This window comes from Nannospalax galili, unplaced genomic scaffold (genome assembly GCF_000622305.1).
Source record: "Nannospalax galili isolate Female #2095 unplaced genomic scaffold, S.galili_v1.0 scaffold132, whole genome shotgun sequence".
Taxonomy (NCBI): Eukaryota; Metazoa; Chordata; class Mammalia; order Rodentia; family Spalacidae; genus Nannospalax; species Nannospalax galili.
In genome coordinates, this window is record NW_008332644.1 from 2,240,436 (window position 1) to 2,256,555 (window position 16,120).

The 16,120-nt window shown below is 43.0% G+C and overlaps 1 protein-coding gene across 1 annotated transcript; it reads right to left on the reverse strand.

Annotated features, from left to right (window-relative positions):
* Positions 1 to 7,714: 7,714 nt before the first annotated feature.
* On the reverse strand, positions 7,715 to 11,792 carry Lsm5 (LSM5 homolog, U6 small nuclear RNA and mRNA degradation associated). Its single transcript, XM_008827535.3, has 5 exons — positions 11,643 to 11,792; positions 10,713 to 10,808; positions 10,090 to 10,117; positions 8,439 to 8,511; positions 7,715 to 7,975 (listed from the first exon to the last, which is right to left on the reverse strand). The coding sequence occupies exons 1-5, from the start codon at positions 11,686 to 11,688 to the stop codon at positions 7,943 to 7,945; spliced, it is 276 nt and encodes a 91-aa protein (XP_008825757.1). The 5' UTR covers positions 11,689 to 11,792; the 3' UTR covers positions 7,715 to 7,942.
* Between the last annotated feature and the right edge of the window lie 4,328 nt (positions 11,793 to 16,120).

The following is a 16,120-nucleotide window of genomic DNA, read 5'->3' on the forward strand; positions in this document are numbered from 1 at the left end:
GACAGTCCTCCCAAGTATCTTTCTCTGTCTCTTTTCTTTCATCCTCACACTCCCTTTCAGGTGCTGCTCGCCTTGGTTGGCTGGTACCTGCAGTGATGTATCTTGGTTGCTTTCTGGTCAGGTATGAATAGTTAGTTGGTCTGTGCTTCAAGTTCTCTTTTGGTTTTCTTTTTTGTTGGCAGGAGAGGATGGTTCCAAAATGATTGGTGAATAGCTCTCCAGCAAGGCCAAGAGATCTAGGCCCAATTCAAGACTATGGGAATCCAGTGGTTGGGTTCTGGCAGGCTAGAAGTCTCAGACAAGATCAGGAAGGGGCCCAGGGCCAAGCCAAGGGTGGAGACAGTATGGGGAGGGTCTAACTAGCTAGGCAGAATAGGGTTGGGCCCTGAAGCAGGAGCCTCTATGACATTTTTAAGAAAGATCTAATACCAACATTTGGCAAACTGTTCCACAAAACAGAAAGATGCACCCATGAATTAACATACAGTGCACCCATCTTCATTGAAAGCATGAAGACTGAGGAAGAATGCTTGATTGACATTGTGAATATGAGATACTCCAGAAGTAGGGATGAAAAGTAGGATGGTCTGATTCAAACCTGTACATCACCAATTGAGAAACCATTTTGAATAAAATGATGACTGAGGCCTGACTCAACAGCACAGATCCAGACAGAGAGCCAGGGAAAGTTCCAGCAGCACAGTTCTAGAAAACAGACAGTTCCAAGAGATATTTGGGGGAACAAGTACCCTCTGAGTTCGGGCCCACTCTTAAAAATTAATTTTAAGTCATGTTTTTAATTCAGGTATAACTCTAATGTTGGCATAGTAACACCACAAACAATGAAACTATAGATCTTGAGATGCAAGGTTGGTTTTACATACACAAATCAATATATGTAATATACCATGTTAATAAACTTAAGGACAGTATTCACATGATCATCTCAATACATGCAAAAGCATTTGACAAACTCAACCTGCCTTTATGATAAAAGTCCTGAAAAACTAGAAATAGAATGCATCTCCATATAATAAGGATTATATTGGACAAACCTATAGCTAACATCATATTAAATGTGGAAAAATGCAAAATAGTTCCACTAAAACCTGGAAACAGGTAAGGGTACATGCTCTCTCCACTCATTCTATATTGTATTAGACACTTTTTTGTTGCTGTGATAGAAACACTGACCCGAGCAATTTATAGAAAGAAGAGTTTATTTGAGCTTACGGTTCCAGGGGAATTACACAGTCCCATGGCAGGGAGGCATGGTGGCTGGACCAGGAGCAGCATAAGCTAAGTTCTCACATCATGCAGGCACAGGAAGCAAGAGACCGACTGGAGATCTGGCAAGGCTTAAGAACTCTGTAATCCCACCCCCAGTGACATGCTTCCTCCAGGATAGCCACACCTTCTAAAACCTCCCAAAACAGCACCATCACCTGGGGACAAAATGTCCAAATACTTGGAACCTATGGGGGACATTTTCATTCAAATCATCACATATATACTGTCATAAGTCTTAGCTAGAGCAATAAGACTTATAAGCTATAAAAGGGATAAGAATTAGAGAGAGGAAAAAAAAGTTAAACTATCCCTATTTGCAGACAACATGATTCTATATGTTAAAGATTCTGTTAAAGAACCCAGACTCCACCAGAACATTTTAGATCTGATAGATTCTTTCAGTAGAGGTGCACTTTCTACTCTTCCAGAGGAATTTCCAGCATCTAGATGGTAGATCACAACTGTCTGTAACTCCCGTTCCTGGATATCTGCTACCCCCTTCTTATGGGGCATACACAGAGACACATGAATTAAAAAATCAAAATAAATCTTTTTAAAAATCAGTAGCTTGAGGCTGGAGAGATGGCTCAGCAGTTAAGAGCACTGACTACTCTTGCAGAGGACCTGGGTTCAATTCCCAGCACCCATATGGTGGCTGACAACTATCTGTAACTCCAGTTCCAGGGAAATCTGACACCTCCTTCTGATCTCCACAGGCACTGCATGACACGGGTGCACTGGCACACAGGCAGGCAATACACTCATACACATAAAATAAAAATAATAAAATAGTTTTTAAAAAATCAGTAGCTTTTGTATATACCAGTAACAAACGCTGAGAAAAAAAATCAAGGGGCCCAAAATATGGTTCAGTGGTTAAGAGCACTTACTGCTCTTGCAGAAGTTGTGGATTCAGGTTCCAGCCCCCACATCAGGCAGCTAGCTCATCACCTGTAACTCCAGTTCTACATGGTTGTAAGAAGAGTACAGCATCTAAACAATTGCCAGGGAGAGGAGACTCCAGTGGGAGCTACCGGAAAGTTGGGCAGGGAACCCCAAAGATGCAGCTTGAGTAAGTAATCACCCATCCTGGGGGTTAACAACCCACCAAAGTGAAAAATCATGCACAGTTAGCACCCAGTGATTAGCATCCTCCTCACTTAAAGCCACCCATCTTGCCCTGCTGGAACCCTCTGTCACAGTACTTTCTGTCCAATTTTCAGTTACCTAAATGCAATGCTCCTGGTCCATGAACAAATAGGGGATTCTGGGAGAGCCCAATAAAGTTACCCTTATTTCAATGGTTTTCAATCGTGATCATTCCACTCGAGTATTTGGCAGTATTGGAGACCTTTCTGTTATGACTGGAGTGGCAAGAGAAAAGGGGAGGGTTCTAACCACATTTCATGGGTACAGGCCAGGGACGCTGCTAATGCATAGGACACAATGCATAGGACAGCCCATACAATTAAGAATTATTTCCAGCAAAAAAATGTCAGCAGTGTCAAGGTTGAGAAATTCAGACTAGTACACATACGAAGCAAATTGTAGATAAAAGTGTAAACAGCAGGAAATCATACCATCATCTTTATTACTGGTAAGGCCTAGGTTGGAAACACTAATCTGGCTCAGTAAAAAGAGTACCTGCCTAGCATGTGCAAGGCCCTGGATCCTATTCTGAGTGCCAAGGAAAGACTGACTAGTATATGTGCAGGCAAGTAGACTTCTTCCTACTAATTCTTATCCATGCAGCCACATAGGCAACTATGTTCCCCAAGTGAAGTCAGGATCCCCTAAAAGTCCTAGCATGTAAAATTAAGAACATGTGCTCCCTCCAGGTTATCAGCTCCTGGGAGAAAAGGAGTTGACCATGACCACCATGTTTTCCTGCTATTGAAAATAAAGAGGTGGAAAAGCCAGTGTCACATCATTTAACTCACCTCAAAGGGAAAAACAAAGAACAAAACAAAAACATAGTTAACATGAAATTAACCTCAGTAGTATTTATACCATGTAAATCATACGACCTTACAAATAAGTTACACCGCCCCCCATCTTAAATAAGAGGTCTTTTTTTCTAATGTAGAAACATTAAAAGTTCCTGTGGAACTCATGATTTAAAGAATCCTGAAGAGGACTACAGAAATGGCTCAGCGGTTAAGAGATTGGCTGCTCTTGCAGAGGACCCAGGTTGGATTCCCAACCCCTTCATGGCAGCTAACAACTGTCCCTAACTCGGGAGATACAATGCCTTCTTCTGTCCTTTTTTTTAAGACCCTGTCTTAAAAAAAAAAAGACCAAAAATAAGAAAGAGGGAGAGGGAGGGAGGGAGGGAGGGAGAGAGAGAAAGAGGGAGGGAGGGAGGGAGGGAGGGAAGAAGCTTGCTAGCTTCAGGCATGACCTGAATTGGAGAAGCCAGTGAGAAACTGAGTGACCGCAGCTCCAGCCCATCCTGGGCAGCCAGGCCAGTGGCCCTAGGCAGCCAGGTTGCAGATCTTCTCGGCTGAGGTGTAGGTCAGGCTGGACCATGTTTTCCAGGACACCGCTTCCTGCCTTGAGGAGCTCTTCTGTGGTCCTCACGGACTTGTGCATAGGACAGGTGTGCCTTTTTGAAAATGGGTTTGGGTTTTGGGGATTTTTTACCTTTTTACTTATTTATGGTTCTGGGGATCAAAGACAAGACCTTGCCTATTTGCTAAGCAAGCAGCTCCACAACTGCCCTGCATCCACAGCCCTTGGATCTTAAGTAGTTATGCAATTAATTTTTGCAATACTGGGATTGAGCCCACAGCCTCCTACATGCTACGTGGTTTTCTCCAACCTGCCTTTCTTTCTCTCCTTTTTTTTTTTCTTTTTCAGACAGGGTCAGGTCAACCTGCCCATCATGGCCTCCAGTCATCCTGCCCTGCCTCTTCCTGGTGGCACTGGTGTGGCAGACATGTACCATCACATCCCAGCCTGTCCTGCTTCACTTTCAATCCCATGACCTCCCATCCAGACACAGGGATTCTTTTTCCATTTGGGAACAACTGTTTTTTTTGGTTGTGTTTTTTGTTTTTGAGTCAGGGTCTTCCTGTAGCCCCAGCTGGCCTGGAACTCACTGTGTAGACCAGGCTGGCTTCCATCTCACAGAGATCCACCTGCCTCTGCCTCCTGAGTGCTGGGATTAGAGGTGTGCACCACCACACCCTCGCTGGGAACAACTACTTAAAATTTATATTGGAAATACAGTGGTTGGTGGTGGGGGGTGGATGGAGCCTGTGCACTGCTTGGCACATTGTTCCTACAGATGTTTATGAGGTTTGCTTTCATTCTAGTAGTCTGTGGTGCTTCCAATAGCACTTCAGTTTGCATGGTCAGAAGCAGCACTGGACAGTTCTTTCCATGGGTGTAGTTGGTGGTGGGCACACTAGTGCATGTGTTACCGAATCAGATGAGGCCACGATTTTGTGAGAATCTGAATTTCAAACCTGCAAGACAGGTGGGGGCAGGGTAAACCAGGTGTGTGCAAAAGCAGCTGCTGTCTGCTTCTGGAAGAGTTGCCTTTGGTCTCAAGGCATCGCGCCAGATGAAGGGGACATGGGTACGCTAGACACTGGGCCAAGATACATGGCTTCTTAGTGCCCAGCTGTATTCTTACATTAACAGTGAGCTGGTGCGGCCCTAGGGAGCCCAGTCCCGCCTTTCCTTTCCCTGGCAACTCCGCTTTCTAGAAAACATTAGAGAAAGGGCTTATATGTAAGGCTACCCAGGGGCAGCAGAGGTTACTAAGCAACTGACCCCTGAAGTGCAGGCTCGGTTACAGTCTGAAACCAGAACGTGGATGGGAAGGTAGGCAAGAAGAACCAGAAGACAACAGTCACCAGGCTCCTTAGGAAAGATCTCCACGAAATAGCCTGGTCAAACTGGAGGGATTTCAAATTTTTAGCAGTTATTTTCCAGTTTCTGACACTAAAACCATTTCAAGGCATAGAGACCATAGCTGCAACCGAAACTAAATTTTTAGTTTAAGTTAAATATGTATACATATATACCTACACACACACACACGCAAAAGCATGTAAAAGTTTGGTAATTGTGTGTTTGACAAACTGCGGTGTTTGCTTTTAGTTACAGACTGGAGACATAGCCCAGTATCTGGGATTAAGACTGTCAAGAATGGACAGGTAAACTACAGACCAGGGGTGCTATTTGCAAAATATATAACTAAGCTGTACATGACAGCACACACCTTTGATCCAAGCAGAGGTAGGTGGATTGCTGTAAGATCGAGGCCAGCCTCAGATGGACTGCACAGTGAATTCCAGGCTAGTTGGGGGTTACATATGAGACCCTGTCTCAAAAAAAAAAAAAAAAAAAAAAAAAACCCAAAACCAAAAAACAGCTGGAGAGATGACTCAGGGGTTGGGAGCACCTGCATGGCAGCTGACAACTGTTCCTCCTAACTCCACTTCCAGGGGAATTGCAGGCATTGCATGACAATGGGTGCACTTATATACATGCAGGCAATGCATTCATACACCTAAAATAAAAAATATTTTTTAAAAGAGTAATATGACAGCTAATTTTTGTCGTCCTGATCAAGTTACAATTTTCATGGAAACAAACCTCTAGCATGTCTGTGAGGGACTTTTTAAATTATTAAGATGAGTTAATGAGTTGGGAAGATCAACCACAATCCCATGGGCTGGGGTTCTAGACTGAATAAAAAGGAGAAAGCAAGCTGAGCAGTTATCATTCACTGTTCTCCTTCCTGACTGTGGATGCCAGGTGAGCAGCTGCCTCAAGTTCCTGCCACTGCACCATCCTGTCATGATGGGCTGCACCCTGGACTGGGAGCCAAAATCAATCCTTCCTTAAGAGCTGCTTTTGTCAGGTATTTTGTTGCATGAGTAACTAATATGAATTTCACAAACTCTTACAATTCATTTTTAAAAAAAAAAAAAAAAAGGCAAAAGCTTCATAAATTTAATATGGTGGCACACTCCTATAATCCCGACACCAAAGAGGCTGAGGCAGAGGACTGCAAGTTCAAGGCTAGCCTAGAATCTAGAGCAAGACCCTGTCTCCAAAAGGGGTTGAGGTGAGGACTCAAATGACTCATAAAATACAAACTAGGTTTTGCTTATCACAATGGGGAAGGAAAGAATATATAACACAGATCATGTTGGTTAGGGGTATAAGACACTGCAGGGCAGGAGATGGCTCAGCGGTTAAGAACACTGGCTGTTCTAGCAGAGGACCTAGGTTCAGCACCCACATGGCAGCTAACAACCACGCATGTCCAAAACTCCAGCTCCAAGGAATCCCAACACCCACCCTCTTCTGACCTCTGTGAGCATTTCATGACATTGGTCACTCAAAGTCTTCGACAAGGGCCAGTGGGGTAAAGACACTTGCTGCCAAGCCTTACAACTTGAGTTCAATCTCTAGGACCCTCACAGTAGAAAGAACCAACTCCCATAATTGTGCTCTGACCTCCGTAAATGCACCAGGCAATTGCACACCCACAGCCCACACAGAATAAATGTAAAAGTGGTTTTAAAAGTCCAGGATAATATAAAGTGTGATACTTTTCTTTTTGCTTCCCTGCACTCCTACAATAGACATACATCACACATATTTTGTGCTTTTAGGGTTAGTAAAAATTGAGTTCAAGCTGGGTGTGGTGGCCTTTAATCCCAGCTCGTGGGAGGCAGAAGCAGGTGGATCTTTTCGAGTTCGAGGCCAGCCTGGTCTACCTAGTAAGTTCCAGGACAGCTGGGGCTACAGAGAGACTCTGTCTCAAAAAGAAAAGGAAAAAAAAAGAAAAATTGAGTTCAATATAAAGAGCCCCATTACAAGATATCAGAGCACAAACATTTTCTAAGTGATGAGCTTAAACCAGAGTTGATTTTCTTTTGGAATAATTGTTAAAAAACTAAGTTCTCACCTGGCATGGTGGCACACGCCTTTAATCCCAGCACTCGGGAGGCAGAAGCAGGCAGATCTCTGAGTTCAAGGACAGCCTGGTCTACATATCAAGTTCCAGGTCAGCTGAGGACACAGGGAGACTGCCTCAAAAAGTCAAAAAACAAGCCAGGCATGGTGGCACACATCTGTAGTCCCAGCACTTAGGAGGCAGAAGCAGGTAGATCTCTGTGAGTTCAAGGCCAGCCTGGTCTACATAGTGAGTTCTAGGATAGCTGGGGCTACAGGGAGACCCTGTGTCAAAAAAAAAAAAAAAAAAGACAAACTTTTTTTTAATTAAAAAAATTTTTTTTAATTAAAAAATTAAGTTCTTTTTTAGCAAAGAGGCCAGGAAGATCAGACCTCTTCAAGTATTTCCCACCCTCAAGCCTCTGAATGGTTTGAGACCCTTCCCTCAATAAAAGAATTAAGTTCATGTAAATGAGGAAGCAAATAGAAATAAAATTACATGAAACCAAGTATCAAAATAACTATAATTTTTGTTCCACTAGCTACTTCAATATAAGTAAAATCAGTTAACCAAAATCATTTTATTTTTAAAAAAACACAATCTTTTTTCAAGTAACCATGATTAGTTTAGAAAAATGGGTGTACACCTTCAAAGTATTTCCCTTTAATGGGAAACTTAGCATTACTGAATCTAAACATTAAAGATAAAATAAACAGAATCAAGGAAATCCATTCATACTTCAGGCCCTTCTCCTCCAGGAACCAGCTGCATTGGAGAAAAGAAATGTTTATTAACAACACTATCACACCATCTAAACACCCCTAAGGATTTCTCATGCACCAAAGCCACCTTTGCCTGCTCCCTCTCCTTCACAGTCCCATCTTCCCCAAGTCATTAGTATCTATTAACAATCCCAATGTTATTGATTGATACTTAAGTGTCTCAACAAAGATTCCTGACAAAGTAAAAGATTAAAAAGACTAAGCAAGGCCGGACTAAAGCAAAGTCTCAAAAAGACCAAAAAAAAGAAAAGAAAAGAAAAGAAAAAGACTAAGCAAACTAATGTGTTTGGCATCAATGCCTTTCCATAGCTGCTCTGGGGCACCGACCATCAAAGGATCCCTTTTCCATCTTAAGCAACACTAGGCCTTGGTGAACTAAGCAGCAGTACAATCCCTGCCCCACATAAATAAGCTAATACCTAAAGAAAATAGCTTTAATGTCTTACCATTGTTATATTATTTCCATTTAGCAAAATCTGATCTAATTTAGTAATCCTTCTTCCTTCTGGTGTAATTTCACTAAATAAATAGATAAAATAGAATCAGGATACACAGGTAATAAAAGCAAACACCTGAGAGACACTCTCCCTAACAGTTATTCTTGGTGTAAGGAACATAGTTTTGTGGTACAGAACACATACAAGGCCCTGGGTTCAATCCCTAGCACCAAAAATATTCTTATATATGACAACTGTGAGGCCAAGCAATTATATTAGTCATTTTCAGGAAGAGACACTGTCGACTGGATAATGTTCACTCACCCAAGGCTCAAAGCAGACTGACCTAAGGTCCATAGCCCTGATGCTTCTTCCTGAAAAGATGCTGCAACTAGCCAAGGAGATCCAATTTGAAATCAAGTATTTAGAAGTCATATTCTTTTTTTATTACTTTTTCATTTTTTAAGTTACTAATTTTTATCTGTATGTTTTGCCTGCATGTATGTAATGCACCCATGTGTGCAATGCCTGTGGAGGTCAGATGAGGGTGTAGGATCCCCTGGAATTATTGGTTGTTAGCCACTATGTGGGTGCTGGAAACAACCTAGGTCCTCTCCAAGAACAGCAAGTGCTCTTAACTGCTGAGCCATCATCTCTCCAGCACCTCCCACCCTTTTAAAAAATATTTATACTTATTGTTTAAACACATCTATTTATTTATTCTGACTCATTAAATCAATTTGTAATCAAATCAATTCTGAAAACAGAAACACTCGTTATGTTCTTTATAATGAATACAACCCAGTAATCATTTATATTTCAGGTTGTACAGTTAAATACTATGCTGGCAGTGTTGACACATGCCTAGAATCCCAGCACCTGGGAGGTAGAGGCAGAAAGGTCAGGAATTCAAGGTCATCCTTGGCTACATAGGGAGTTCAAGGACAGCCTGGGCTAAATAAGACACTACATAAGACAAAAATAAAAAACACACGGGGCTGGAGCAGTGGCTCAGCAGTTAAGAACACTGGCTGCTCTTGCAGAGGATCCAGGTTTGATTCCAAACACCCACATGCAGCTTACTCCAGTTCCAGGGGATCCAACACCCTCTTCTGACCTTCATGGGCATTGCACAACACAGGTACATTATCATAAATGAAGGCAATACACTCCCTCATACACATAAAAATATTTTTTATAATAAACAAAAATAAAAACGCTTTCATTACCAGTTCCTTGATTTGACATGAATCTACAATTCTTAGCTGTTTTTTTTTTTTTTTTTTTTTTTTTTTTTTTTTTAAATTCTCCCTGTAGCCCTAGCTGGCCTGAAACTCACTATGTAGACCAAGCTGGCCTCAAACTCATAGAGATCCTCCTGCCTCTACCTCCCAAGTGCTAGGATTAAAGGCGTGCGCTACCACATCAAGCTTTTTTATATAATTTACGGTAAAATCTTTTTTCATACTAATCTCACAGCAATTTAAGAATAAGAACATTCAGATAATAAGCTCCTGACCAAATCTTACAAGTACCAGTAATTAAGTTTCAGTATTAATTTCAACAAGCAATGTTTTCTCATTAGTTATTTTACTAACTCACACTATACCTATCTTTAATTTAAACATACATACACTCCTTAAATTTTAATGCTACTCACAACTCTGTGACATCTTCCAGCACCATATCTGGAATTCGGTGTTAAGAAAATATAAAGGTTGAGTTTACTCTAGTTTATGTTTTTGTTTGGTTTTAATTATGCTTAACACAATAGTGCAAATTCAAAAGGGTTTTGTTTGTTTGTTTGGTTTTGATTTTTTGAGACAAGTCTCCCTGTAGCCCCAGATGGCCTGGAACTCATTATGTAGACCACCCTGGCCTCCATCTCACAGAGATCTGCCTGCTTCTGCCTCCAGCATGCAGGGACTAAAGTCAAAGCCCATCAAACTTGGATCCAAATTCAAGGGTTTGCTGATGGCAGAACTTTACCTTCTTTCGGCATACATAACTCTTAAAATGCTATCACAAGTTCCCTGAGATACAATTATTTTTAGTGTAACAATACTCAGAAATATACTAATTGTCAAAAGTTCTTTCTTGTGGTATTAAACACGTCTAAAAACACACCATCACTTTGGCGGGGGGCATCTTCTAGAGACAGGACCTCCCTATAGCCCCAGCTGGCCTGGAATTCTCAGAGGTCCACATGCCTCTGCCTCCCAAGCGCTGGGATTAAAGGTGTGTGCCACCATGCAGGCCACCCATCGTTTTTTAAAAGGATACTGACAAAGTCATCAAATCCTAGAAGTGTGCCGACAATTTCTTTATCACTTTTCATTACAATGTGAATTCGTGATCCTATACACTTGTCCACAAGCTCTGTGGAGGGAAAAGGGCATTTTACTCAATATTTCAACCAATACTTGGGTGCCTAGCAACAGAAGTGTTGCCTCAACCTCTTCTCACCTCTTCATTGCGGCAATAAGACTGTGGTTTTACTTAGATTTGAAATTAATCACATGGAATATAAAACACGCCCGTGAGAGGTGAAGGCCGTGGTGATTTGTGCTCATCAGTGTTTCCACCCATGAACAGCATCTGACATACCATGGGCATTCCAAGAATAAAGTTTTCTATCACAGCCACACTATTACTATCTACACTAGAAACGTTCCTGTGCTATTCCTTCGCCTAAGGTGCATCCTCTGTGCTCTAAAGATCAGCTGGGGCGTCTCACGCTGGCCCACTCTGCACTATTCCAGATACTCCGGAAGGCAAGCGCCGGGACCGAAACTTACACATGGAGGCTGGGCGGGGGGGGGCTGCTGCTGCCTGCTGCTTGCTGGTCTAATGAATACCTGACAGGGCTAGCTTGCAGGTCCCTCTTTTACGACTCACTGGAGGATGTTGAGCTAAGCTCACCCAACATACACTACAGGGTCTAACCTGGAGCCCGAAGACGCCGCAGCGAGCTCACAAGACCCAGAGATGCTCACCAAGTGCGGACCTCTATGGTAGCCGAGGCCGCCATGTCCCCCATCCCTGTGTCCTCCATCCCAGGCCGCGCCCTCCATCCCAGGACGCCGAGTTCTCCATCCCCAGGTCCTCCATCCCGCTCCCTCCGTCCCCGCGACCTCCATCCCACTCCCTCCGTTCCCGCGTCCTCCATCTCGCGGCATCAGTCCCCGGGCCTCAGTAGGGAAAGACTGTTACCTAGAGGCAGGAGCTGCGAGGGGTTAGTGGTAGCGTTAGCCGCCATGGCGACACCGGAAATGGTGAAGTCCTGGCCACAGACTTTAAATGAGCCCGCTTCCGCCGGGGCCCACAGCTCGGGTAGTCTCGACCAATCGAAGGCCGATCTTGCGATCCGCGGGGCGAGGTGTGGTGAAAAGGACCACTAGAGAGACGCCCACGGTGCCCGCAGTTTCCGGGTACTTGCTGCTTACGCACGTTTTTAACCCGGAAGCCCAGGAGATGCGGAAACTCCTCGAGAGGCGGCTGAACGTCTGGCCGGGAATTCTCCCCAGACCAATAAGTTTAATCAGTTTCTGTATCCCACCAGGAACTGGTTCTGCAATTTCTTCGAGAGCTACTCATTTTCTCAAGGAATCTGGTACTTTTAAACGAAAACGATTGGAAGCCCACAAGCAGCATTATTTAAAAAAACTTTTCTACACTGAATATTTACAAGTTTTTTTCTCCTAATTTTTACTGCTTCCTTTTATTTCATCTGGTCATTTCTAGGCGTCTGATCCATTACAGACTTTTTAATTCACTATTTCTTCCGGTTAACAGGCAACCATTAGATGTCATTCTATGTTGATGACATCACACCTGGAAAACTGGCATTTACATTTCTGTTTCGAAAAGGATAGAAAGAGGATGAGTGAGGTGGCCAGCACTCTGGGCTGAAGGAGGCTATATTTGTTATCCAAGACAATTTAGCGAGACTTGTTGCAAAATGAAAACTAAAAAATGATGCTGGGATGTAGCTCAGCGGTTGAAAGTTTGCCTAGAATATACGAGGCCCTGGTTTGATTCCTAATACGAAAAAAAAGAAAAAAGCAAACAAATTATCTGCTTTTGTCCATTTCATATTTGTATAAGAAATTGCATGCTGAAGCATCTATGAGAGGTCACACAAAACAGTCATTCCTGTTATAAATGTTTGGTGAGCACCTATCATTTCTTCATTTAGCAAAATGTACCTGGGGCACATGATTTTACTTGCAGTTTGCTGAGTAGAAAGCAATGTACAGAAGAGGAAGGATCTTCTGCCAGTGGAGGAGCTCAAAGGTGAGTGGAGAAGGACTTTAAGTATATAGCACCATGAAATTTAATATATAAAGTAATCCCCTCAGGGATCTTGGAGAACTCAACTTATCTGAGTTTCAAGCCAGTACTAGGTGGCAGGATGATTACAAATAATTTCTCTTTACAACCATCCTTTGAGGCAAGTATCATGACTAAGTTACTCAGAGAAGTTAAATAACTGCCTCCTGGCCACATAGCTTGGAAAACTTCACAAAGTGACTGGAGTGTAGTGTTAGATTGTGAATAAGAGGTAGAAAGGGGCAAGAGCAGCCTCCCACCTAAAAGGAACAGCATGGCAATTGGTATGTGCCTATGTCCAAGCTTCTCTTGTTGCACTTTTCTTTAAACCTTATACATTTCCCCTCCCAAAACCCTTCCCTTCTCAAATACTTTTCCTCAATAACCCCAGTCTTCACTCACTTTATGATTTTACTCCTCCATGTCCTGGTTAAAATGTTGCTCATTTTTCAAGACACTTGCTCAAACAGGATAACTTTCTCCCACTTTTGTTGTGAGGGTGGAATCTATTATTATCTAGCAACAATATTATGAATAGATTTCCCAACGTCTTTCCTGAATTTTATAATTATTCATCAAGACACCTTCCAAAGACTATGTTCCTCAAGGCTAAGAATGTTGGGAAATGTATAGTGATTAAATCCATTAGTTCTGAATTAAATGATTTTGATTGAAATTCTACCTCCACTACAATTTTTTAAATTTATTTTTTATCATATCTGTGAGTGTTTTCCCTGTATATATGTAAGTGCACCCATGTCGTGCAATGCCCACAAGGGCAGAAGAGGACATCAGATTTCCTGGAACTGGAGTTAAAGAGAGTTGTTAGCTGCCATGTGGGTGCTAGGAAGCTAACCCAGGTCCTCTTCAAGAGCAGCCAGCGCTCCTAAGTGCTGAACCATCTCTCCAGCCCCTATTGACTGATTTTAAATTTATGTTATTTGGGGGAGCAGATGAGATGGCTCAGTAGGAAAAAACTCCTGTTTCCTAGCCTCATGACCTGACTTCAATTCTGGGGACCCATATAGTGGAAGGAACGAATTGGCCTCCAGAACTTGTCCTCTGACCAACGTGCACTCACACACACACACACACAAGTACATAAATGCAAAAAAAAAAAAAAAAAAAAACAAAGTAAAAAAAAAAAAAAAAGAAAAGAAAACCCAGACAGGGAGTTGTCATTGATTAGAAATCAAAGCTGCAGTGTGCTCTAGTGTCCCCCCACCTCTCCTTGCTAGGAAGCCAGTGGTAGGTTTTTGGAGAGGTGAAATCATTCCTATCAGCAAGAGTTCCATAACCTTTCCAATTCCCTAGGGTCAGCCTTCAAAGGTCCACAGCAGGGTTCTAATGGTGCATACACCCCTCCTTTCCCCTTCCCCTCCACTCTCATTAAGGATCCCCCTACAATGCCCTCAGGAATCTGGTCATTACTACAAGGAAATAGCCACGCCCCCATCTGTCCAGACCTATCCTGCCACTGATAGAATAGCCCCTCCTCCATGCTCGCATGGTGTGAGCCGTACCTCAAGAAACCGCTGAAGTTACTGACGTAAGTCAGGACTCCAGCCAAAAAAGAAACATACAAAATCTGGCAGCTCAAAGATTCCTTCGATGCTTGGCTACACAAGACTCTGAATCCATGGGCCTCATCCCAGTGCATCGCCCAAGACCTGAGACCAGCCTGAACTCTGCCTGAAGCTCTGCCTGAGACCAGACCAGACGAGAGCCTAGCCTGAGACCTGATTGAGGACCCGAGCCTGAGAGCCAGAGACTGACGGGAGTCTGCCACAACCGGATATGATCAGAACCTGCGAGAGACAGCTCCACAGCCGGGAGAGTGCACGGATCACAGCGGAAGAGAGAACCTCTCCACATGGAGTGCCTGAAGGCTTAACCTCTGGAAGGTATTCCCTGAGACTTTGGGACTCTTAACTGCTAGAGAACCAGGTTTCCCTTTGAGTGTTTGTATTGATGTGTGTTTGTTATGCTTTGACCTAGTAAACACATATTGCAATCAAACAGTCGTGTGTGAGAATCTCTTCTTTCCGTTGCGCCTGTCCTAAGCTCTCCCGAGAAGCAGTGACACACTAGATGTCACACTCAGGCCAGTGGCTTGAGACACATTCAGGACAGTTACTGTCAAGTAACTGCCCCGTTCAGGACAACTATAATTTCCATATTTCCAGGTGTTCTCTAAGGTCTAATATATGTTCTTTGATTTGATTCTATTTCATTTATACCTATTAATACTCTCAGTCTTTTTAAAGTTCAAAATACAGGGTAAGGCCAAAATTGTCTGTGAAGCCCTTTTCTTTACTATTTTTAATTTTCTCACAACCATAATGAGAAAATGGATCTATGGACTTTAAAAATCAGAAAAAGAATAACGCAGTGGAAATCTTTTTTAAACGTTGGAACCTCATTTAATTTTATGTCTTATAGAGTTTATAATGAGTAAAAGATTATATAAGCGTAATAATTCATCTGTAAGCCTAGAAATGTACAGCCAATTTTGAAAGAGATGTACCCTAGCTCAGAAAAATGTTATTGAATAGGTTAATGCTGTTGTAATGAAATGCTTCTTTTAATTAAAATAAAAAAAAAATCAGAAAAAGAATACCCTTATCAAATCAATGCTTTAAGTTTTACATTACTCAAACAAAACGAACATTAGCACTTTTCTTTTTGCATTGCTGAAGATGAAACCCAGGACTTCATGAATGCTGGGCAAGTGCTCTACCTACCACTGTTAACTGAGTTACTGGCCCTAACCTTACTTTTTTCTCCTTTGATAGGATCTCACTCAGGCTGGCCTTGAACTGACTCTGTAGCCCAGGCAGTCTTTGAACTTGCTCTCTTCCCTCCTCAGCTTCCCATGTAGCTGGGATTACAGTCATGCACCATCAGGCCCAACATTAGCAATTTTCAATGCCATGAAAAAGAATAAAGGTCAAGGCAGAGAGACTCCCGGAAGGATTGAGAATGAACACAAAACACGTTTATAAAAAAGTAAAACTGGGGGAAGATGGAAGAATGGGCGGAGATTTCAGGAAAGAACATCTTAAAAGGAAGTGAGCTGATGAGACAACTCGGGAGAAAGGACCGCGTATGGGTGACCCGTAGCAACCAGGAACCCAGCAGCTCAACACGCGCCTAGGCTTGGTGTGTCCCGCAGGCCCTGCCAGGTCCCAGCCGCTTTCCACCCTCCCCGCTCCCTCCTTCAGTTTTTCTGGTCCGGTAAGCCCCAACCGCCTGCAGGTCCCTTCCGAGCTCGGCCGGCCGCCTCTTCTTGCCCGCCCCCAACGCCCTTGTTCCCTCCCCGGAGGCCCTGCCCGGACAGGTCCTCGAGGGCCCTCCCG